The 23,667-nt window shown below is 40.9% G+C and overlaps 1 protein-coding gene across 1 annotated transcript in view; it reads left to right on the top strand.

The window, feature by feature from the left end:
- LOC141981926 (macrophage mannose receptor 1-like) overlaps positions 1–23,667 on the top strand; it is a 44,267-nt gene that overhangs the window by 17,696 nt on the left and 2,904 nt on the right. Inside the window, 12 exon segments of the mRNA XM_074943547.1 lie at positions 2,083–2,227; positions 6,391–6,426; positions 6,531–6,694; positions 7,435–7,502; positions 8,598–8,698; positions 8,896–9,038; positions 11,582–11,696; positions 12,116–12,345; positions 13,429–13,594; positions 15,678–15,830; positions 17,648–17,764; positions 21,063–21,230. Coding sequence (XP_074799648.1) covers positions 2,083–2,227; positions 6,391–6,426; positions 6,531–6,694; positions 7,435–7,502; positions 8,598–8,698; positions 8,896–9,038; positions 11,582–11,696; positions 12,116–12,345; positions 13,429–13,594; positions 15,678–15,830; positions 17,648–17,764; positions 21,063–21,230 — 1,606 coding nt within the window.

Below are 23,667 nucleotides of genomic sequence, written 5' to 3' on the forward strand. Positions count from 1 at the left end.
GAATAGTTAAAGATCAATTAATTGCCAAAATCATGTTATCCCATCATACCATCTCCTCCATAAACTAATCGAGTTTAATCTTGAAGCCAGATAGGTCTTTTGCCCCCATTGCTTCCCTTGGAAGGCTATTCCAGAACGTCACTCCTCTGATGGTTAGAAACCTTTGTCTAATTTAAAGTCTAAACTTCCCGATGCCCAGTTTATATCCATTTGTTCTTGTGTCCACATTGGTACTGAGCTTAAATAATTCCTCTCCCTCTCCGGTATTTATCCCTCTGATATATTTATCGAGAGCAATCATGTCTCCCCTCAGCCTTCTTTTGGTTAGGCTAAACAAGCCAAGCTCTTTGAGTCTCCTTTCATAAGACAGGTTTTCTATTCCTTGGATCATCCTAATCGCCCTTCTCTGTACCTGTTCCAGTTTGAATTCATCCTTCTTAAACATGGGAGACCAGAACTGCACACAGTATTCCAGGTGAGGTCTCACCAGTGCCTTGTATAACTAACACCTCCTTATCTTTACTGGAAATGCTTCGCCTGATGCATCCCAAGACCGCATTAGCTTTTTTCACGGCCATATCACGTTGGTGGCTCATAGTCATCCTGTGGTCAACCAGTACTCCAAGGTCCTTCTCCTCTTCCAATACTTTTAATTGATGCGTCCCCAGCTTATAACTAAAATTCTTGTTATTAATCCCTAAATGCATGACCTTACACTTCTCACTGTTAAATTCCATCCTATTACTATTACTCCAGTTTACAAGGTCATCCAGATCCTCCTGTATGATATCCCAGTCCTTCTCTAAATTGGCAATACCTCCCAGCTTTGTATCATCCGCAAACTTTATTAGCACACTCCCACTTTTTGTGCCGAGGTCAGTAATAAAAAGGTTAAATAAGATTGGTCCCAAAACCGATCCCTGAGTAACTCCACTGGTAACCTCCCTCCAGCCTGACAGTTCACCTTTCAGAGTGACCCGCTGTAGTCTCCCCTTTAACCAATTCCTTGTCCATCTTTCAATTTTCATATTGATCCCCATCTTTTCCAATTTAACTAATAATTCCCCATGTGGCACCGTATCAAACGCCTTACTAAAGTCTAGGTAAATTAGATCCACTGTGTTTCCTTTGTCTAAAAAATCTGTTACTTTCTCAAAGAAGGAGATCAGGTTGGTTTGGCATGATCTACCTTTTGTAAAACCATGTTGTATTTTGTCCCATTTACCATTGACCTCAATGTCCTTAACTACTTTCTCTTTCAAAAATTTTTCCAAGACCTTGCATACTACAGATGTCAAACTAACAGACCTGTAGTTACCCAGATCACATTTTTTTCCTTTCTTAAAAATAGGAACTATGTTAGCAATTCTCCAGTCATACGGTACAACCCCTGAGTTTACAGATTCATTCAAAATTCTTGCTAAAGGGCTTGCAATTTCATGTGCCAATTCCTTTAATATTCTTGGATGAAGATTATCTGGGCCCCTCGATTTAGTTGCATTAAGATGCTTCTACCTTAGATATGGTAATATCTACCTCCATATCCTCATTCCCATTTGTCATGCTACCATTATCCCTAAGATCCTCTTTAGCCTTATTAAAGACTGAGGCAAAGTATTTGTTTAGATATTGGGCCATGCCTAGATTATCCTTAACCTCCACTCCATCCTCAGTGTTTAGCGGTCCCACTTCTTTCTTTGTTTCCTTCTTATTTATATGGCTATAGAACCTTTTACTATTGGTTTTAATTCCCTTTGCAAGGTCCAACTCTACTTGACTTTTAGCCTGTCTCACTTTATCTTCCCTATAGTTACCAACTACTTGATGAAGAAGAGTAGATATAATTTCTTCAGCCCATCAGGGTTCCCCTTTTCAGCTATATCAGTGTGCATATAGTATAAGGTGTTCATCTCCCTCTGTACAAGGGCTGAGCTTATTGGTTCCGCAACACTTCTTGATCCTACTGGCCTCAGAAATTAAACACTTAGGAGGAACAACCCCTGAGGCTTTTTAACAGTGCAGTTCACAACTATTCTCCTTCATACAGAAGTAACTAGTAATAGAACTGTGTTTCCATCATAGGTGATTTATGAAAACTGGAATGAAGAAGAACCCAATAATGACAAAGGAATTGAACATTGTGGAATGTTTGAGGGAAGTCCAACAATGCAGTGGAATGACTTGTATTGTGAACGCTTACTTCATTGGATTTGTGAAATAAAAAAAGGTAGGACTACTGCTCTATTTAATTAGAGAAATATAAACAAAGTACAGTCAGTTTGTTGGACTAACTAAAATTAAAAATAGGTGTGACACTAAGAATCGCTCTTTGTATGAAAGCATAGGAAGGGAACACAGTAGATAAAGAGCAAGGACATGAATTCTGATCTCTTAACTAAATACAGGGGTACAGAAGGTCAAAAAAAGTCCCTTGTATTTTACCTGTGGCCTTACCTCCCTATCCCGTATATTGAAAAGGTTTGCAGTGCAAGGATGCCTATCTCTTTAAGAGGAGCAAAGAGTCCTGTGGCACCTTATAGACTAACAGACGTATTGGAGCATAAGCTTTCATGAGTGAATACCCACTTCGTCGGATGCGTGTCCGACGAAGTGGGTATGCACCCACAAAAGCTTATGCTCCAATATGTCTGTTAGTCTATAAGGTGCCACTGGACTCTGCTGCTTTTACATATGCAGACTAACATGGCTACCCCTCTGATCTTTAAGAGAAGTATCTCTTTTTCTTATCTCCTCCCTTTATCTGGATCCATTTTGTCCAAAGGAGAGTTGGAAGGCAGGAGGTATAGAGCTTCCATTTCCTTAAGCAAAAGTAGCTCTCTGTTTTATATTGTCTAAGAATATAATAAAAGTGACCAGTTGGTGTAAAAATCACTTGCTCTGATAAGGAGGAAAAAATTGAGGTTGATTTAGCTTATACCAACATTGTCCAAGGGGCAGGGCTCTCAGCAGTAGAAAATCCGCAAAAGGTCATTGTGGCAACATGACTGACCCCAAAGCCCTCTTTGTCAAGTGGCTCACAAGTTGCCCCAGTGTCACCCACACTCTAGCAAAACCCAAAAGTGAGTGGTACCACGAGGTGCTATTTCCCTGGAAATGCAGGTATTCAGAGAAATAAGGGTTATAGGAATAAATGACTGATATTGAAACAAATACTAAATGAAATAAATATTTAGCTTATTTTGACCCTCTGCCTAATTTCTCCCCCCCCCCCGGGTTGTGGGTAGAATTTCTGCCCCCTCCTTTCAGTTGAGTATTTGAGTACATAAGCAGAGGGCATGGGCACCAGAACCTGTCTGAAAGAGAAGAGAGGGGCTATGTCAGCCATGGTACAGGCTAGTTTGAAAGCACCTACTACCAATGTCCCTAAAATAAAAGGAAAGTTGGGAGCACACAAGAAACTGGCTGAGGGTGAGGTGAGGGACTGCAGCAGCTGCCCAACAGGCGATGAAACTTCTGAACCCTTGAGGTCCATCCTGACAAAAAGACTATTCTAGAACACCCGGAGATGTATTGGACTGTCACTTTAAAAACCATTTGTCATTTGGTTAATCAAAGTTATCTTTCTAGTAAATTGCTCATGACAACAATGTCATCAGAGTATTGGCTTCTGTGCACCAGCTGAGCAAGCATATCCTTTGCAGCCCCTTTTTAGCATTCTGAATGCTATGTTTTGGATGGTACGTGTTCATCAGTTCTCAACAAGGCTTGTCAGGAGGATTTGAGAAACTGTGGGCGGAAGCCCTGAGCAGTTCATCTTCATCTTGGATGACCTCTCAGAAATAAAATGAAAAGAAGTAAACGTTGTTATGAACAAGTACTATTATTCTATCACTTTTGGATCACTGCAGAGAGAGGATAGCAGTTCTGTTATCAATTCCTGGATTTTGTAATGTTTAACTCTTTTGTTTGGCCTTGGTTTGACCAAGGAACTGTCTTTCGTAAGATACAATATTGCTCATGCAGTGTTTTCACATACTGTTCCCTAAGGAAGGGATTGTAAAAGTTTATAAAGCGTATTGATATTATATTTTGTACAATCACCATTATTATTTATACTGCAGCACTGCCCGGGGAACTGCTGAAACATAAATATAGGGGGAGCCCATAAACGGCAGAGATGTTGGGACTCTGAGGCTCAGCACCCTCTTTTCACACAGTGCTGGTCTCAGTAACACAACGTTCTAAACCAATGTCAGTTGTAAATTGAGAGCCAGATCCACCAGTATGCTTTATAGATTCATAGATTCATAGAAACTAAGGTCAGAAGGGACCATTATGATCATCTAGTCCGACCTCCTGCACAACACAGGCCACAGAATCTCACCCACCCACTCCTGTGAAAAACCTCTCACCTATGTCTGAGCTATTGAAGTCCTCAAATCGTGGTTTAAAGACTTCAAGGAGCAGAGAATCCTCCAGCAAGTGACCCGTGCCCCATGCTACAGAGGAAGGCGAAAAACCTCCAGGGCCTCTTGCAATCTGCCCTGGAGGAAAATTCCTTCCCGACCCCAAATATGGCGATCAGCTAAACCCTGAGCATATGGGCAAGATTCACCAGACAGATACTACAGAAAATTCTTTAGCTGTTTTGCATGCTCTAGCAATGTGAAGCACATGTAAACTCATCGCAATTAATCAGTGGCTCTGGCTGTTTTGCACTGGCAAATCACCCGTGAGAGTTAAAACAAAGAAAAAATCACTTTAGGTTGCTAGTGCATATCTTCAGCTCCATGGAAACACCCTCTTTGAGTTCCTTGGTTACTGTTCATGTGTGAGATTCTGAATAATTTTTAAAAATAAGACAAAACCAACTAGGTTAAGATGGAGCTAAGGATAGGAGAACTTTAGAGTAATTTAGAGAAACTAGATTTCAGGGATATTGTAATTGTGTTCAAACCAAGCATTACAAATCTAGGAAATTCAGAGTTCAGGTCACACTTAAAAGAAATCCAAATATGATAAGGTTGGAAAATGCACAATTAAGGCACCGAAACAACCTTAACTCTGCCCAGTAATGTCACCATGTGGGGAAAAATATGAAAAAAACCTAAAATAATTATAAATCACTTTTATCTTTATCAGGGACCATAAACAATACATAATCCTGTTTTGACTGTATGCCATCACTACAGGGCAAACTTGAGGTTATTTGACTGTTAGAATCCAAATTGAAGCAATAACCTAAAGAACGTCTGTTCCTCATTCATACTATTTCATAAAATCTTCCCCTCAAACAAAATCAGAGAAGGAAGGAAGAAAGGTAACAGCGAAAATAATGGCCTTTGAGCAAAACCCCCACAAGGCATACTGAAGAAAGAAGTATTTTCAAGGGGCCAGACCTGGGGCAAGGGACAGGATGGTTTCTTCCTCATTGTCCACTTTCTAACAAGGACATTAGAACTGTTCTAACTGTGAGAATTTCTGTTAGAGCCAGGCTTTGGGGCTTTATGTAAATCTAGCACTTATAACCAGTGCTAGCCTGCACTGAGCCCCGGCACCTCTAGGCTTGGCAGTTCATAGTCCCAGCACCTCTGGGCCTACTGCATAAGTTATGAATGTAAAAAAAATTGCTTGAGCCCCAGCACCTCTTTCATTACAAATTAAGCACTGCTTACAACCTATCCTCCTGTGTCAGGCTTTGCATCACCTCCTTCCCACTCTGCCAATGTTCCCACCTTATCTGCCTCCTTGTTACTTTCTCAAACAATCATCTCCATGACTTCTTCCACACTGTCCTCTCTGCTTGATTTGACTTCCCTGAACTCATCTGCAAAGTGCCTACCCTCTTTCTCTTTTAGTTTCTCTTAAAAACCCACTTTTCTAACATGAACCAAACCAAGATAGCACGAGTCAGTCAGGACACGGAGAATTACTTGTAATATTTATGAAAAATTGGTGTCAAACTTTGAATCCTTGTGTCTGGTTTGCACTGGTGTACATGGCGGCATCACTGCTGACACTGGCCTGTAATGGCTTGCTCTGACCGCTACCATATCGTAGAATGTTAATAAAATAATTAATTTCTGTCTAGGTAGGAACACTGAGGGTCTGAACCATGGATTTCGCCTAAGGCAATATATTTTAGAGCACATCTGAAAGTAGCATCCAGAGTGCATACTTATTGCAACCCAGTACTTTTTAGGGCCACGTGTGTTTTCTTCAGATCTAACTATTCGATGATACTATTCTAAATGATAAATATATTTTATGTTAGTCTTGTGAAGTTCATGTCAAAAAACTGTACAGTGCATCAGATAATGCTTGATTCCCTTTTTTTTCCTGCAAGTCATTGTCATTAGCTACTGCACAAAATAGATTTACTTGAATGAGCATTTGAGACATAGCTCATGCTGATATTTTGTTTTACAGGCATACCATTAAAACCTGAACCAAGTACCAAGTTTGGTAAGTATTTTCCCTCTTGCCAGAAAAAAATGTAACTGTATGATGAGAACATGTACAGTACAGATACAAATACCGAATATGCCGCTTTTTTATATATCTTTCAGATTATAAAGTCACTGATGATGGATGGGTTATCTATGAAGACAAGCAATACTACTTCAGCATAGAAAATGTCCATATGGAGAAAGCTTGGGATATTTGCAAGAAGAAGTTTGCAGATCTTGCTGTCATTGACAGTGAAAGTGAAAGGAAATTTCTGTGGAGATATGTAAGAACCAGAGATATTGATTCAAAAATATGTTCAATATAGTGACCAGAGGCACCTCACGCTCTGCTTCTGAAACTTTGGAGAGAATGCAGTGAGTCCCTTCAGACCTGCACTACATCTCAGCAGGAGTTAATTGTACAATAGTCCAGCATGGTTAATGCATTACATTTACATTTGTACCTAAATTAGCTTCTTAACAGCCAAATTGCAGTGCAAAATAATAATTTCCGAACTCTGCTGCTGTTCCACTTGTTAGGTTCAAAAGTTCCAAATATAATGGGAGTTTGGACTAGGTCAGGCATGCAGGACACGGCCTTAATGGCCTAATGAATCACCATTTGATGTTGACGTGAGTGCTTCAGGCATGAGATGCAGCAAAGCAGTTGAGAAAATAAAGGCAACGATCCAGAGAAAAGCACAGGCCCACAATCTTATTTTAGGATTTTATTTACTTTTGTTGGGTAGCGAAAAAGTATGTGAATGCTGAGGAGGTAGAGAGGGAGATACTGCCCCAGGCTGTATTATCTTGTCTGTCTGAGCTCTGCAGAGCTGAGGAGCAGAGAGATGATATGCATTCCTGTCCTGGTCTATACATTCCTCCCACTTTCAGTCTTCCTGGCTTTGCTTCCTATCCAGAGAAGGGGAAAACAGCACCGCAAAGATGGCTGAGCCCCTTTTAGTCTTCTGCTCAGTATAAAAGATAAATTGTTTTAAATTAGCGTAATCTCTTCATGTTTTAGATTTACACTAAAAACAGAATGAATTCATATTTCATTGGCCTAACTGTCAGCTTTGATCAAAAATTTAGGTAAGTGAAGACGCAACTTTAAAGTGTGTAATGTGTAATGAATGACTGCTCTTTAGTACTGCTATATTTGAGTGTCTTAGGTATTCCATTTCCAGGATTGCTAACTGTGTTGCAAAAATTTACTCTAGACTTAGTTTCAGCAGAAAAGTCTGTGTGAAAATGGTTTTCCAGTGTTAGATAAACAAAATTTTTTCTTTTTCAATTCCTGAATTTTGGGGGGAAATGTGAGCAAGTCAAGTCCATGTGTTAAAGTTCATCAGTTTGTTTGTTTTGTTTGTATTATGTTAAGTTGTTCCTCCAAAAGATGCCACGCTCTGCAGATTCTCATTCTTGGGGTTTGTGCCCCTTGCTATGGACATATTTAGTGTGAGAAGTGTAGTTTCCTTTGTTCCAAAAAGGACAATCATATTGTCTACATGTAATCTTCATTTCATCATCCTCTCCCATCAGTTCAGCAGGAAACAAGGACAGTCTGCAGCATGGGACCAGACAGCTCTCTGAGGATCACCAGTGGGCCACAGTTTGAGAACTACTGTTTTAGAAACATGCTTGGAAAGGGTTTTCTGGAGCAGATGGGAGGGGAGGAGAGGCATTGTCAATGCCAGCTCCCTCGCTCTCACTGGAGCATTAAGAGGAGGGGAGGTCAAATGAGCTGCTAGAAATAAGTTCATTCTTCCACAGCAGCATGCCAGGTAGAAAGAAAGCAAAAGAAGACCAAATGTGCAGTGACATGCTCCCACGCCAGCACTAAAATATTGAGGGAACAAAGGGATGACTGGCACGCTGGTGAGAGCTTGAAGTTTCAGGCTTTCTCAGTTTTTGGGGAAGAGCCTGACTTTTACTATATATATGGCTGTACTAGTAAAATGGAGCAAAAGGTTGTGACCTATAGGTGATACGATGATGCAAACAATAAATAATAATTAATAATGAATAAAGACTATGTCCGCTACTTGATGCGCAGGGCTTTCACCATGTAACTCCCACTATTGCGAATGGTATTTCTCTTAAATTTTTTTGCCAAATGATTCCTGTAATGCTAAAACAATTATAAGGCTAGATATCCAGTAGCTACTGTCATACTGTTTCTTTTAGTTGGATGGATGGAACCCCAGTGAACTACGTAGCCTGGGCCCCAAACGAACCCAGCTTTGCAAATAATGATGAAAACTGCGTGGTCATGAACAAAGATTTTGGTGAGTAATGTGACAATATTTTTCTATAAATGTTAAGGAATGAATTGTGATGAGGGTGGGGTGGAGCAGTTGCTCGGTACATCTCCAAAGAAATCTCAATTCTGTTTAACTGACAATGTTGGAGGCTCACCGTTCTGAGAGTGATACTACAAATGTTAATCTCCGAAAGTGATTTTCTCTATTTAACTTATTTCCAGGCTTTTGGAATGACATAAACTGTGGTATTAAAAATGCCTTTATCTGTGAAAGGCACAACCATTCTACTCACTCAGAATTTGCTCCAACAGCACCTTCTCCTCTGGGAGGATGTCCTGAAACCTGGCTTTTGTTTAATAATAAGGTACAGTAACAAACATCTACAGTATTTTTCGGGGAAATTAAATATGAAACAAATGAATTATTATTTTATCTTATTTATCATTCTATACAGAAAGCTGCATTCTAACTGGATGGCTGGGCCGTTTTGGTGATATCATTCTCATATTTAAATCTCTAACAAATTACGTTGGGCGCTTTAAGTGCCTTTAACAGAGGAGTGATTTTTGTATCTGTTAGTAGGCCTAAACCAAAGTTGTTCTTCTTTTTTCTGCTATCTGGGTTTGTTTTAGACAAGTTTCGTGAATGAAAATTCCAGCTGTTCTATTGAGTAGAAAGTCTAAACAGTTTTCTGAATGAGGGTGAACTGGAAAAAATGCATTAGGTCCACTTTAAATAAACAGCAGGACACCTTAATATTGTCATCTTAAATATCAGCAAACTAATAGGTGACAAGGAAAACAAATATTAAACCTTTTTGTGAAAATACTACTTTGTTCCCTTGCTGTGGTAAATGGAAATACACATGACCACAAGAACATGAAAATAAGGAACTACTCCCCTTATACTAGGGCAGGAAAAAAAGGGAAGTAGCAAGTTTCATTAAGAAAAATATACCTCTTCAGTCAATGAGCACTCAAACAAATCAGGGAAATAACTTTTTGTATCAGCATTACTGGAAGATAGTCAGATCTTCCTGCTAAATATATATGCACTGAATGAAAAACCTTCTTCTCATTTTATGTCTCACTGGGTCACTGCCCAAACTATCCCTTAAGCCAACTGAATGGGAAGATTTAGTTGTTCATTAAACTTTACAAAAGATTGATTACCCAATGGGTCAGAGCTCGGCAGAAGTGAATTGATACTGCTCCTTTCACTTCAAAGCAGATAAGCTGGTTTACACTATCTGAAATTTTTGGCCTAAAGATTCTAATAAGCTAATGAGAGACCCAGACTTGAGAGAGATCTGGGAAAGCAGAAATGCCAAAGGTACTGTACACAAAGTTTGCTCCAGAGCAGACCACTTTCTTATCCTAAAGCAAACCTACTCAAAATACTCAAATGTAAAATCCTCTGCTTATTTCTCTTACACCATTCTTCTATTCTTTTGCCACTCCAAACAGTCCTTAGACAATAATATTTTCAAGAGATAAATAGCATTCATAATTTTTCAGTCTAAGTGATTTTCTTTTTCTGGATTTTAGCCAAATTAATTAATTAAGATGATAATGTGTTCCGTAAGAAAGCATAGTATGTGTCTCCTTTGTTACAGGCTCCATTTGAACTGAACGCAGACTTTGTCTACACTTTCAGCGGTGGCACGTAGGGTACATGTAGCTGCATACCACAGTGAAAAGCAGGCTACATCTACGCTGCGGTGTGTAGCTCCATGTGGCAGCAAAAGGACCTGGCAGTGGGGAGGCAGCTGGGAAAGGTTCTGGCAAGGGGGAGGTGGGGGGAAAGGCTCTGGCAGCAGGGAGCTGCCGGAGCTTTTCCCCACTGCCTCACCCCTAGTGGAGCCTTTCCCTACTGTTGGAGTCTTTCTCTGTGGCTGGGAGAAGCTCTGTCACAGGAAGGCAGAGGGACACTACGCTGCTTAAATAAAGCAGGGTAGGCATGGGGAGGCACTGCTTGGGGAAGTAGAGAGCTGTTTAGGATATATACCATAAGGTTCTGATGCATCTTTACTCACCTAAGCAGTGCCCCACCGTCTACACTGCTCTTTATACCCATGCTAGGGGCCATGCAGAGTCTGCTTTCTACACATCTCTATAAGTGTAGACATAACCAAAATAGCAGCTACCTCCAGCAGACAGCACATTCCTAGATCTTTAAAGGCTAAGTACATATAAAAGAAAATAGTTTTTTACAACATCATCATAATAAAACCTAACTCTTATATAGCAGTTTTCTTCAGTAGCTCTCAAAGCACTTTGCAAGGGAAGTTAATACCATTATCCCCATTCTTACAGGTCGGGAAACTAAGGCCCAGAGAGGTGAAATTATTTGCCCAAGGTCAGCTAGCAGGCTAGTAGCAGAGCCAGGAACAGAACATAGGTTTCCTAAATCCCAGACCAGTGCTCTGTCCATTAGATTACAACTCTCTCCCAATTGATAAACAGCAACTATCAGGGTGCTGCCAAAACAGGCCTGGATTTAACCCAGTCTACATAGTATTGTTCAGTTCCTTCTCCCCTTTGGACATTGATTATTACATTTCACCTTATCCTACAATTATTGCCTAACCTCACTGATGAACTTGGACCAGACATAGTTCAGGCTTGAATGCTCATAGAGAATTCATTCCTCCTAGGTCACCCCTGAAATCAATGTCCTTTGTCAACAGACCTTCTAAATCATAAGTTCTTCTCCAGTGCCCATCTTGGATGGCCTGTTGGGGTGGAAGTACTGCACACCCTGCCAGCTCCACCCCTTTTTATCTGGCATTACAAACATTCCCCCACTCTTTGTGCTCAGTATGCATGTGCACTAGGACTGGGTCAAATCTCATGGTTTATGCTTTCTTTGGCACTTTATAGTAAAATGTCCCATTTCCCCTGACAGTGTTATAAAATATTCGGCTCCAGCGAAGCAGAGAGACTGACTTGGCATGCTGCACGAAACACTTGCATAAAGTTAGGAGGAAACCTGGCTTCTGTACATAACGAACAAGTGCAAGGTATAATATCTGGTCCCTTTGGTACTAGATGAGACATCAACCCATTTCTAAAATCACAAATGTAGGTGAAAGCTGTAATTTTGAGGCTGCTCCAGTAAACTGTGCTGCCTTTGCCACTAATAGTTAATATAAGAATTAATGAAAACTACTTTGAGAAAAATGTATCACACCTACCTAACTTAAAGTTCTATACTAGCATGCATCACCATAGTACTTGCGTGCCTTCTGTAACACACTATGCATAAAAAGAAAAGGAGGACTTGTGGCACCTTAGAGACTAACCAATTTATTTGAACATAAGCTTTCGTGAGCTACAGCTCAGTTCATCGGATAAAACTGCATTTATTTGTGGTGCAATGGTACAACTATCCGGGCCTGCAAAAATTTTCATTGTTTTTTTTTCCCCCCCAAAACAACAGACCCTGATTTATTTCATTCCCCAGCAATTCCAACCTCAGACATTATTCATTATGGTAACAGTAGCTATTCAATTGTCCGCTCCAAAATGAATTGGAAAGAGGCACGAAACAACTGCAAGGAAAAATCTTTAGAACTTGCCAGCATTTTGGATCACTATAGTGCTTTACTCCTGTGGTTATATGTGTTGCAGTTTGGAGAGCCTGCATGGATTGGTCTCAACAGCAATGTGGTAAGAACACGAAACAGGGGAGAGGTTTGAATAGTACGCTGCCACTCCAAATAGAGCTTGAACTTTCCTTTAAATTTTGACCTTATCCATTTTATAGGGCTTTAATAGGTACACTCTTGATGGTCTCAAACTGAGTATCAGGTTATGTAGGAATCCCTAACTCTTCTATGTCCCTGTCCTTCAAAGGTATCCTGAGATGCAGCTAGAGTAGCGGGGAAGCCACAGTAGGAGAAAGAAGTAGTGAGTAGAAAAGGGGAGCAATAGAAATGGGGTGAGGAAAGCTGATCAGCAGTTGGAGGGGAAGTCTAGGAAATGTGGTTCAGATGGCAAAGACTGTAGAAAGTTCTTTTCTGTTTCTGAGGAAGCTGCAATTTAATAGATATTGCAAAAGCCTCACTCTTTGCTTGATGGTTGTTTATCCCAGCAGTTGTGGCTGTGGTGGGTGCAAAGACAGACGCATTTAGTGTGGATGGGCAGAGGGGTATGTGGTGCTTGTGGAACATTTTTCTTCTATTTGAGTTTCTGTCTGCTGCAGTTTTTTCAGTAACACAGTTGGGAGTATTACGGGTGGAAGCTTATGGTCTCATACTTTTAAATAGTGATTGTGGTGTTTTCCCAAATTAATGCTGGGTCCCCTTTTCCTTTTTAATAAAAGCTTTATTTTGTTGTACACAGACTCAGTGCTTGCGAGTGGGGAAGTATTGCCTCTGAGAGGTGCCTCAGGGTGGTTTTTAGTTTTCCCAGCTTGCTGGGTGGGGCTCAATCCGGCTCTACATTGTATTGGTAAGAAAAACTCCTAGATACTGAACACAGCCCTTGTTGCTGCTGACTCCACCTGGCAGAAGGGTTACAAATGCATAACGCACACTGTTCTACATCACCCTCACACCTGCTCAGTACTCTTTTGAATGGTGTCATAATAACAATGGCATATGTGTGTTTCCTGCAAAAATAGGGCTGCATATATCATCAGGGGATGTGTATGAATCCTCTGATCTGAAACAGGAGCTAGAGGGTAAACAGAGAGTATCGTGTTTGTGTCTATGAGCTGCCATTTGTTAATTCCGTTTGTTTTGCCTTTAGACTGATGGCTATTACAAATAGACTGATAACAGGAGAATCAAATATTCTAATTGGGCTAGAAGGGAACCAAACCAGAAAATAGCCTGTGTCTATCTAGACCTTGATGGAACCTGGAAGACAGCATCTTGTGGTGAAAATTATTTCTCTGTCTGTAAACAGTCTGATGGTAAGCAATTGAATGTAATAGTTTTAGTTTGGTGCCCTGGAATTTGAGAGCCTGCACTAGAGGTTGGATTTGGTTTTACAACGATATATACTATTTAACATATATTAACAGAGAGAGAACCCGTGTCTGTCAAGTACATAACCGTATTTTGCATTAATATTGCATTTTTTTCAAACAAGTACTCATTGACACAGATTGCTGTTGCTTTTTGGAACTCAGGAGATAGCTAAGGAGTTATATAAAATTTCAAAGTCATCCCTTAAAGCCAAACAGAACTTGTGCATTATTGGGATAAGTGTCAGTATTTTTAAAGTATGTAAAATGGAGTCTCTTTATCCAGTTGAATGAATAAACAGAAGTTTATGGGAGTGGCTCTGATCAGTGAAGTCAAATTATTGGAGGAAACATTCTGTTCCTTCAAAATAGGCAACGTGTATACAGTAGCACAAACTTCTATTTTCTGCCCAATAATGCCACTACACTGCAACAGTTGGAGGGTAGCCTGGATAGTTCCATCTGGTTACTCCTATTAGCTATGGAAACAATGACTTCTAGTTGGCTAATGTGCTATAGGATGCAAAAAAATCCCTGGTGGGACAAGCAGAAATATCACACTGTAGTGACTCTATAGACTGCATATATAGGCATCATCTATAATAGAACCCAATCTCTTCTGCTTCAGAAAATCAGATCACTTGAGCTACAGGAGAATCACCATTAGCTATAGCAGCAGGAGGTTTAAAAGTGTGGACAACTCCACATTTTTGGCTCTAAAGTTGTCAGAACAAGCTTTTTGGTGTGTGTTTCAGCTCATGTGAGTTTGCATCCCCAAAGTTTCATTGGAATTTTAGATTTACCTGAAAATATGATTTATGTTTTCATTTTGCAAGGTTTGCAAAGCTGTACTTATCATCCCTTTGTGAGCCAAATGATAGAATCACATATAACAATCACATAGATTTTAGCAGTTCTGAAATTACATCCTCTAGGCTGCTCTAACCTTTGTGAGCATGGCCAGAGTATGCTGTACTCCAGCCAGTCGTCCTCCCCATGCCTCTGCACCAGAGGCTGTGGGAAGGGCGTCCTAGAGGTCATAGGAGTAGTTTATTTGTTTACATACCTGACCATTAGATGGCAGCCCCGAGCACAAGAACACAGAGCCCATTGATCCTAAAATGGATCACTAGGCCCCTGAAGAGAGAGGAATAAGGGATTCTACCACTCTTGGGGATTAGGGGTACTTTAAGAATGGGCTACACATACAACGGTTTTAGACTGATATGTATTTTTGTAGACTGCATGATATGCTCTGTTACTTATGTGGGATCTTTAATAGCCTAAATTTCTTGAGTATAGGGTTCTTTTCTTTTCTTTTTCAAGGTCGTGCACTGAGCTTGATCTGCATATGCAACTCCCACTAATGTCAATGGGAAGTGTATGTACAGACTGACAGGATTACTGATTTGTGGCCTGACATGATTAATTGCAGAGTATACTGTGTAACAAGAGGCTGCAACACTAATATTTCACAAGTTTAAGATTGTTCCACACAATGTAATGGTTGGAACTGGTTGAAAATTTTTGGCTGGCAGCTTTCCTGTTAGAAAAGCTGATTCAATGAAATCTATAGCTCCTACAGAAATGTGTCAATTTTGCTGAAATTTTGTTTTAAAAAAAATTAAAAAATATTTGTTTCAATAAGATTAGCTGGTTTATTTCAACCTTATCAAAGTCTTGTGTTTGGGCTTTTTTCTTATGAATTTGTTGATATTCGATTATTATTTATTTAAAAAATCAGAAGAAAACAAAATTTCAAACCCTCTCAATTTCCCATGGGATTGAAATTCCGAGTTTTGCTCAGCTCTACTGATGATGAAGATTCTAATTTATATAGATTAGATTGTGCTGTTGAGCTGTGATTGGGAGCTTCTGCTACTTGGTATCGTTTTTGAGCTAGTAGTAGCTACTTACAACAACATGCTTAGCAGCTTTTTAAATAACTTTTAAAAATGCTATTTTTGAAGTCATTGTAGTCAATAGCAAAATTCCCATTGACTTTAGTTTCTCAACTGTTTCTTAACAGTTATAGCTCCTACTGATCCTCCACAACAACTCCCTGGAAAATGTCCTAAATCAACAAACCACATATCTTGGATTCCTTTTTGTGGCCATTGCTACTTCTTTAATGCCCATAGTACCAGCTGGGCTGAATCCTTTACCGAATGCATTCGATTAGGTGAGTATATTCTTTTATTAAAAGGTCAGACTTTAATGTTCACATAAAATTCACATTTAAAAATTCTTAATTGTATTACTAATATGGTAAAACCTTTGTGTTTAAAGACAAAGAATTTTAACATTTAATTTACTTTCCACCATTACTGCTGTTTGCTTGTTTTTTGCATTTCACTCACCTTAGACAATGAAACTAAGCTGATCAGTTTCCCTTGTCATTTATAGTCATCTCTGCTCTTTGGTTCTAATGCATGTATGTACTGCTACAATGCTCTTAGGTTTGGGTTTCTATCATCACATTTCATCATTTTATTTTAAAATCATAAATGCAAACCTCAGTTTTTGGCCGAAACCATTTCATAGATTCATAGATATTTAGGTCAGAAGGGACTATTATGATCATCTAGTCTGACCTCCTGCACAACGCAGGCCACAGAATTTCACCCACCACTCCTGCAAAAAACCTCACACCTATATCTGTGCTTTTGAAGTCCTCAAATCGTAGTTTAAAGACTTCAAGGAGCAGAGAATCCTCCAACAAGTGACCCGTGCCCCATGCTACAGAGGAAGGCGAAAAACCTCCAGGGCCTCTTCCAATCTGCCCTGGAGGAAAATTCCTTCCCAACCCCAAATATGGTGATCAGCTAAACCCTGAGCATATGGGCAAGATTCATCAGCCAGATACTACAGAAAATTCTTTCCTGGGTAACTCGGATCCCACCCCATCTAATATCCCATCACAGGCCATTGGGCCTATTTACCATGAATATTTAATTACCAAAACCATGTTATCCCATCATACCATCTCCTCCATAAACTTATCGAGTTTAATCTTAAAGCCAGATAGATCTTTTGCCCCCACTGCTTCCCTTGGAAGGCTGTTCCAAAACGTCACTCCTCTCATGGTTAGAAACCTGCGTCTAATTTCTAGTCTAAATTTCCTGGTGGCCAGTGTCCTTATAAATTTAGAAACAGGAGCACACGCAAAAAAATTCCCAAACTGTGGTTATATCAATCAAAAGTGGGTTGCACTCATTGCCTGAAAGCTGCAAAATCACACATCAATCTGGGGAGGGAAAGGAAGAAGCAGCTCTCTCCTTCCTTCTTCCTAATGGTGTTGCCTGTGCCGTGCTCCTTCCTCTCTCAACCACCAACCAATCCAAGAGCAGCTCTTCAACCTCCACACCACTCCATTCCAGGGTAGGGAAAGGAAAAGTGATGCTTCACGGGGTGGTGGGACCATCTGCAGAGCTTCCCAACATCCAGAGCTGCAGGCTGCACAGACTAGGGTAAGGAGGGAGACGTTATCCCATCCCGGGGGAATGAGCCCCTTCATCCCTAGCCCCTATCAAGGCCCTTTTCACCCCAACGCTTGTGGATCTCCAGCCCACAAAATTCCCCACAAACCAAATCCTATAACCATTTGCTGCAAAATACTATGGACTATAGCGAGTTCCATAACACACTTTTGGCTCACTTGCCAAACAAGAATGACAACCATCGGTATATATTGTCTATAAAAATATGCTTCTCTAATAGCCTCAAAATAATACTCTGTTTGTGTGAAGTAACCTAAAGTTTTCAAATTATGCTTGCAGTGAAATCCACGTATCTTTATTTTCGATTACATCACTTAGGATCCACACTGTTCCCTCCCCTACAGTCTTCCAACCCTCTGTATTCTTTATTCATACACTTGCCTACACCTTATTAATTGCAGCGGCGTTTATTACAGAACCTTGTACTGTATCAAAAGCCATAACCTGAGGCTGGTTTCTATGGCAGGATACAACTTATTTGTTTCCTAATGTTTTGCAGGTGCTACTTTGGTTTCAATAGAAGATTTAGCTGAATCCAAATTTCTAGCAGACACTATAGAGCCACATAAAGGAGAGACAAGTGGGTTTTGGACAGGAATATATAGAAATGTTGATGGTAATTATTTTAGTTTTGATATTTAATCGTACATATTCTGCATTAAATAGACTGAAAGCTGATTAAAATATATCATAACTTAGGCTGTAATGAATAGAAAATAAAAATTCATCTGGAAAGATTACTAAGCAGTTACAAAAAATGAATTAGACCTGTGGTATCTTAATCTGCAAATCTTACTTGAAGGTGTTGATTTCATCTAGCAAAAGTATGTCCCATGAAATATTGTAAAAGAGAGAGATTTCTGATTCTTTGGTTTGGTTTCAGTTTTAGGGCCCAAGCATGTAATAAGATCCAAATGGGTGGACCCTTATGCCTGCATGGAGACCTAAGTAATTCAATGGCCTTATGCTTATTATCTACATTTTGTAATAAGTGTCTGAAGAGTTTAACGGGATAGATTGTCTGGGTATACCTCAAGAAGACCAGGAGACTTGTTATGGGTTTTAATCAGGCCGCAACTTTATTACATAGATGTCTAAGACTACCTGGCAGATAAAGTGTACAGTGCAGGCAAATCCATGCTTATTCAAATCAATTCTCCAGGGCTTCCACCACCCCCCTTTCTTTCCATCCAGGTCCCCCAGCCGACCCATGGCTTGGACTTTACCATTCACCACCTTCGTAAGATGGTTAAGGAGGGCTATGAGAATGGCGGGGGAGGGGGTTGGCTCCCTGCCATACCAATCATTGGAGTCCCCAACCCCCTGCCCTGTTCTGTTCCTTTATCCAGCACCTCCTTTTAAGTCCTTTACCAGGCCATTTATCTGGTCACTGGCTGCCCTCCCTATGGAGTACCTGCACTGAACATCCGCCCAACCTTACAAAATGCATTGCAATATATGGCCTACCGCCTTTTCTATTCACAAGAAAAGGTCCTCCCTGACACCCGCTGTGGGGAAGGCGAAAAAACCACACTCCACCGAAGCCAATTCTGGTGGGGTGGGAAAAATTCCTTCCCAGCCCCCCTTTTAAAGGGGCGACTAGCATAATGCCTACAGCAGGTCCTAACCCAGCCTGCCATTCGCCTCCACTAGGGGAGAGAGGGTGCGTGCTGGCTTCCTCGCTGGGTGGGACAAAGAGACTTGCCCCTCCCAGGTTTCATACCTTTATGCACATTCCTGGGGGCGGGTGTGAGTCATTGCTGCAAAGCTGACCACCGAGCACCTTTTTTACAGCAGTTTCTGACCTCCTTTCTCCCCACCCCACACCAAAGCAGAGCTGCCCTTCCCCTTGGGTAAGCCCAGACAAACTCTGCACCCCTTTATTTGTGGTGCAGTCATTGTCTGGGTACACCCCAAGAAGGACAGGAGACTAGTTATTGGTTTTAATCAGGCCGCAACTTTATTATATAGATGTCTGGGACTACCCAGCCGATCAAGTGTACAGTGGAGGCAAATTCATGCTTATTTAAATCAATTATCCAGGGCTTCCACCAGCCCACCTTTGTTTAATCCATGCTTATTCAAAGCAATTCTCCGGGGCTTCCACCCCCAACCCCCGCACTTTGTTTCCATCCAGGTCCCCCAGCCGACCCATGGTTTGGACCTTACCATCCACCACCCTCATTTGAGGGTTAAGGAGGGCTATGAGAATGAGGGGGAGGAGGGTTGGCTCCCTGCCATACCAATCATAGGAGTCCCCAACCCCCTCCCCCGTTCTGTTCCTTTATCCAGTACCTCCTTTTAAGTCCTTTACCAGGCCATTTATCTGGTCACTGGCTGCCCTCCCTATGGAGTACCTGCACTGAACATCTGCCACAAGGAGGCACCAGCCATTTTCTTGGCTGCCTCCCCACCCTCTAAAGCACACAGCCTGCCCACCTGCATGCGTGGATGCTTCCCTTTGGTCATTTCCCTCCCTCAGTCCATGAGGCTGCCCTGGGTTATGCCTTGGGTTATTAAATACACCACCCTGGGCATTAGCAGCCCCTGTACTTGTAAGCCCCCTTGCCCCTGCTGCAATGCTGTCTGCCTTGGGTCGCCTGCCAGCCCTTGGGCTCCATTGGGGCTGCCCTGGACTACAGCTGCTGCCTCTGCTTGTCCCCTTTCCAGCAAAGGCTGCATGCAGACCGAAGGAATTCAATGGCCTTATGCTTATTATCTACGTTTTGTAATAAGTGTCTGAACAGCTTAATGGGATAGATTCTCATACACCTCCTGAGATGCACAACACAGTAGGTGCAGTTCATAGGAAGAGGGGACAAAGGTGCCTTTGCGCTGCCCATATTCTTGGCTGTTATGGGGGCCAAAATTAGAGCTGTCCATAGAGGTCTCTCACAGATGCCTATGGACTGTACTGCAGTCCAGAATTCACATAGCCCCAAGTGCTCTGGCATGCCATCCCTTTGCATATCTCCTTATTCTCCCATCACTACCTCCACCATGCCCCCTACTGCTGTCCTGCAAGGGGGCAACATATCACATCTTGCATCGCCCTACACTGCTCCTCTGCCAGGGAAATTCTCCCCATCCTCTTGCAGCCCCTTTACGCCTCACTTGACCGGTGTGCAAGGACCAGAGCCAGGGTCAAATTTGGAAAGAGGCCCAAAGAGTCATTTTACTTGCTGTCCTGACCTGTGCCTAAGTTCAGAAAGCAATGCAATCCTGGCTAGAGGATGTCTTCTTTCCGCAGCTGCTGACTAGTTAATCAGTACTGGTCATAAACTGTAAGGAAAGAATTAGACTTACGGTTACCAGGAAAACAGGATTTTTGGAGAACAAAGAAAGAGAACATTGGAATGGAAGGGAGCAAAATTAGCCTCAGTCTAATGTCATCAGAAAGTTTTCTCCCCCCCCCCGCAATACTTCCAGTATCTTTACGATCTTTTAGAAACTATGATGAAAATTTTCAAACCAGGGTACTCAAAGTGTAAGTCTCTATATTTAAGCACTTCAGCAAAATTGGCTTTCTTTTCAGTGGGAGTTGCCTGCATATGACTTTAGGTACTTAAATAAAAGTTGCCTAACTTTGTGGATTTAGGTGCCTAATACCCAAGTTTGAAAGTTTTGTCCCATACACTTGAGAAATATGGGCATATATCATGGAAAACTAGGAAAAGGTCATTCTCTATATCTAAGAATCATAATTTGCAAAGATAAAGGCAGTATTTCCTTTCAAAAAGAATAAAGGGAAGTAAAAATCTATTTGTATGTCATGAAATAAGTACCAGGAAGATTTTTTTTTTAATTTTCTTTTTAGAAACTAAGAAAATTAAATATAAATTCAGACTGACACATATTACCCAAGATTGTCTGTAGTGAGTTATCTCTACTCTTTTAATGCATTTTGTCATTAGGGTTGTGGTTATGGCTAGACAAAACTGTGGTAGATTTTGTCAACTGGAATAAAGGACAGCCTTCAAGTAATCAGTTTGAGTACTGTGTGGAAATGTCTACATCGTCTGGGTACTGGAATACCATTCCCTGCTCTTCCCAAAAGGGGTCCATTTGTAAGAAACCAAAGAGTAAGTGATATGTTAAATCATATGACTTGATGCTGATGGTTTTATTTTAGTAGTAATGCCACAGTACATATACTACAAAATACATTCTGTTTGTGCTGTGTGAAATACAGTGTGTCCACATTTCTCTTTGCTGTTTGTGTTTACAACACAAAGCCAAAAATGTCTGAATATTCACATAAGGTAAATACCATAGATTAAAGGCCCTATTCACAAATATCATGTGTAAATATAATCTAGAGCCAGTTTTTCTGCATTTCACATTCAAATATCAAAAACCTCAGCTCATTCTATGTGACTCTGTCCATACTTGACACTAAACTGGGAGGAGAGGTAAATACACTGGAGGGTAGGGATAGGATACAGAGGGCCCTAGACAAATTAGAGGATTGGGCCAAAAGAAATCTCATGAGGTTCAACAAGGACAAATGCAGAGTCCTGCACTTAGGATGGAAGAATCCCATGCACCGCTACAGACTAGGGACCGAATGGCTCGGCAGCAGTTCTGCAGAAAAGGACCTATGGGTTACAGTGGACAAGAAGCTGGATATGAGTCACCAGTGTGCCCTTGTTGCCAGGAAGGCCAATGGCATTTTGGGATGTATTCATAGGGACATTGCCAGCAGATCGAGGGATGTGATCATTCCCCTCTATTCGACATTGGTGAGGCCTCATCTGGAGTACTGTGTCCAGTTTTGGGCCCCACACTACAAGAAGGATGTGGAAAAATTGGAAAGAGTCCAGCGGAGGGCAACAAAAATGATTAGGGGACTGGAACACATGACTTATGAGGAGAGGCTGAGGGAACTGGGATTGTTTAGTCTGCGGAAGAGAAGAATGAGGGGGGATTTGATAGCTGCTTTCAACTACCTAAAAGGGGGTTCCAAAGAGGATGGATCTAGACTGTTCTCAGTGGTAGCTGGTGACAGAACAAGGAGTAATGGTCTCAAGTTGCAGTGGGGGAAGTTTAGGTTGGATATTAGGAAAAACTTTTTCACTAGGAGGATGGTGAAACACTGGAATGCGTTACCTAGGGAGGTGGTGAAATCGCCTTCCTTAGATATTTTTAAGGTCAGGCTTGACAAAGCCCTGGCTGGGATGATTTAGTTGGGGATTGGTCCTGCTTTGAGCAGGGGGTTGGACTAGATGACCTCCTGAGGTCCCTTCCAACCCTGATATTCTATGATTCTATTGACAGGTTTCAGAGTAACAGCCGTGTTAGTCTGTATTCGCAAAAAGAAAAGGAGTACTTGTGGCACCTTAGAGACTAACCAATTTATTTGAGCATAAGCTTTCATGAGCTACAGCATGAAGTGAGCTGTAGCTCATGAAAGCTTATGCTCAAATAAATTGGTTAGTCTCTAAGGTGCCACAAGTACTCCTTTTCTTTTTATGATTCTATGATACTTAAGAGTGCAAGAGTACTATTTGCTCTAACATCCTGAGGTGATAAATGGGAGGGGAAAGCAAAACTTAAGAAAGAGCAAGTAACAAAATGTGTATGAGTTTTAAAAAAATATTCTAAGTTTTACAAAGTTTAATGGGCCAGTTGAGTATTCCTCCCCAATTCTTGTGCAAATTTAATGTATGCCTCATATGGCTTATCCAAAACTAACTGCATGTAACTTCACTGGCTTTTCTTACAGGCTTTCCTTCCACCTACTGCTGTAGATGTTCCGATATCTTATTTATTACCTAGTATCAGTGACTGCTGCATAGATATATAAGTAATATCAAGATTTGGGTACCCTCCATGAGGTACTTCATATAGTTTCAGACTTTCCCACATAGTTTCACTCTGTGAGCATAGACCAAAGAATGTTCAAGTAATAACTCAGGTTGTTACTGAATTTGAAAATTCTTTAAACATTTTTTTTTCTTTCCTTTTCCAACCTCCTTTAATATTTTTTACCTTCGGAGAACAAGAACAGCATTTAAATGATTTTCTTTTCTTCCTCTTGCTACGTGAAGATACATGATGTACTGTGTTCCAGTGGCAGGGAGGAAGGCCAATTCCGGTTAAGCAATCGCTAAACTGGATCTTCATCCAGAACTCAAACAGAAACCTTTTAAAAACTAGAAAAAATGTTTTGGTTAGCATTTATCTTATTTCTGTGCAACTCAGCACCATCTGCCTTTGTCAGGAAGCAGATATATCAAAATATCATGAGCTATGCTACTCTTGTGGTATTTCTGACTCAACTCAAACAGCAAGTACTAGAAATATGATCCAAAAGCACGATTTCCTGTCCAATTTTGCAACCCACACAGATTGGTATAAGTTCTAAATTTTGTGAGAACCTATTATTAGTCTCTTTTCCTAAGAGGGTGCAATTGCCCCAGACATCAGCTTTTCATACAAGCGGTAGCATTAGGGCCTTCCAGATGAGTGAGTGCCTGATTTGAGACAATTCTCCTACAATATAGAATCATAGAATCA

This window comes from Natator depressus, chromosome 2 (genome assembly GCF_965152275.1).
Source record: "Natator depressus isolate rNatDep1 chromosome 2, rNatDep2.hap1, whole genome shotgun sequence".
Lineage (NCBI taxonomy): Eukaryota > Metazoa > Chordata > Testudines > Cheloniidae > Natator > Natator depressus.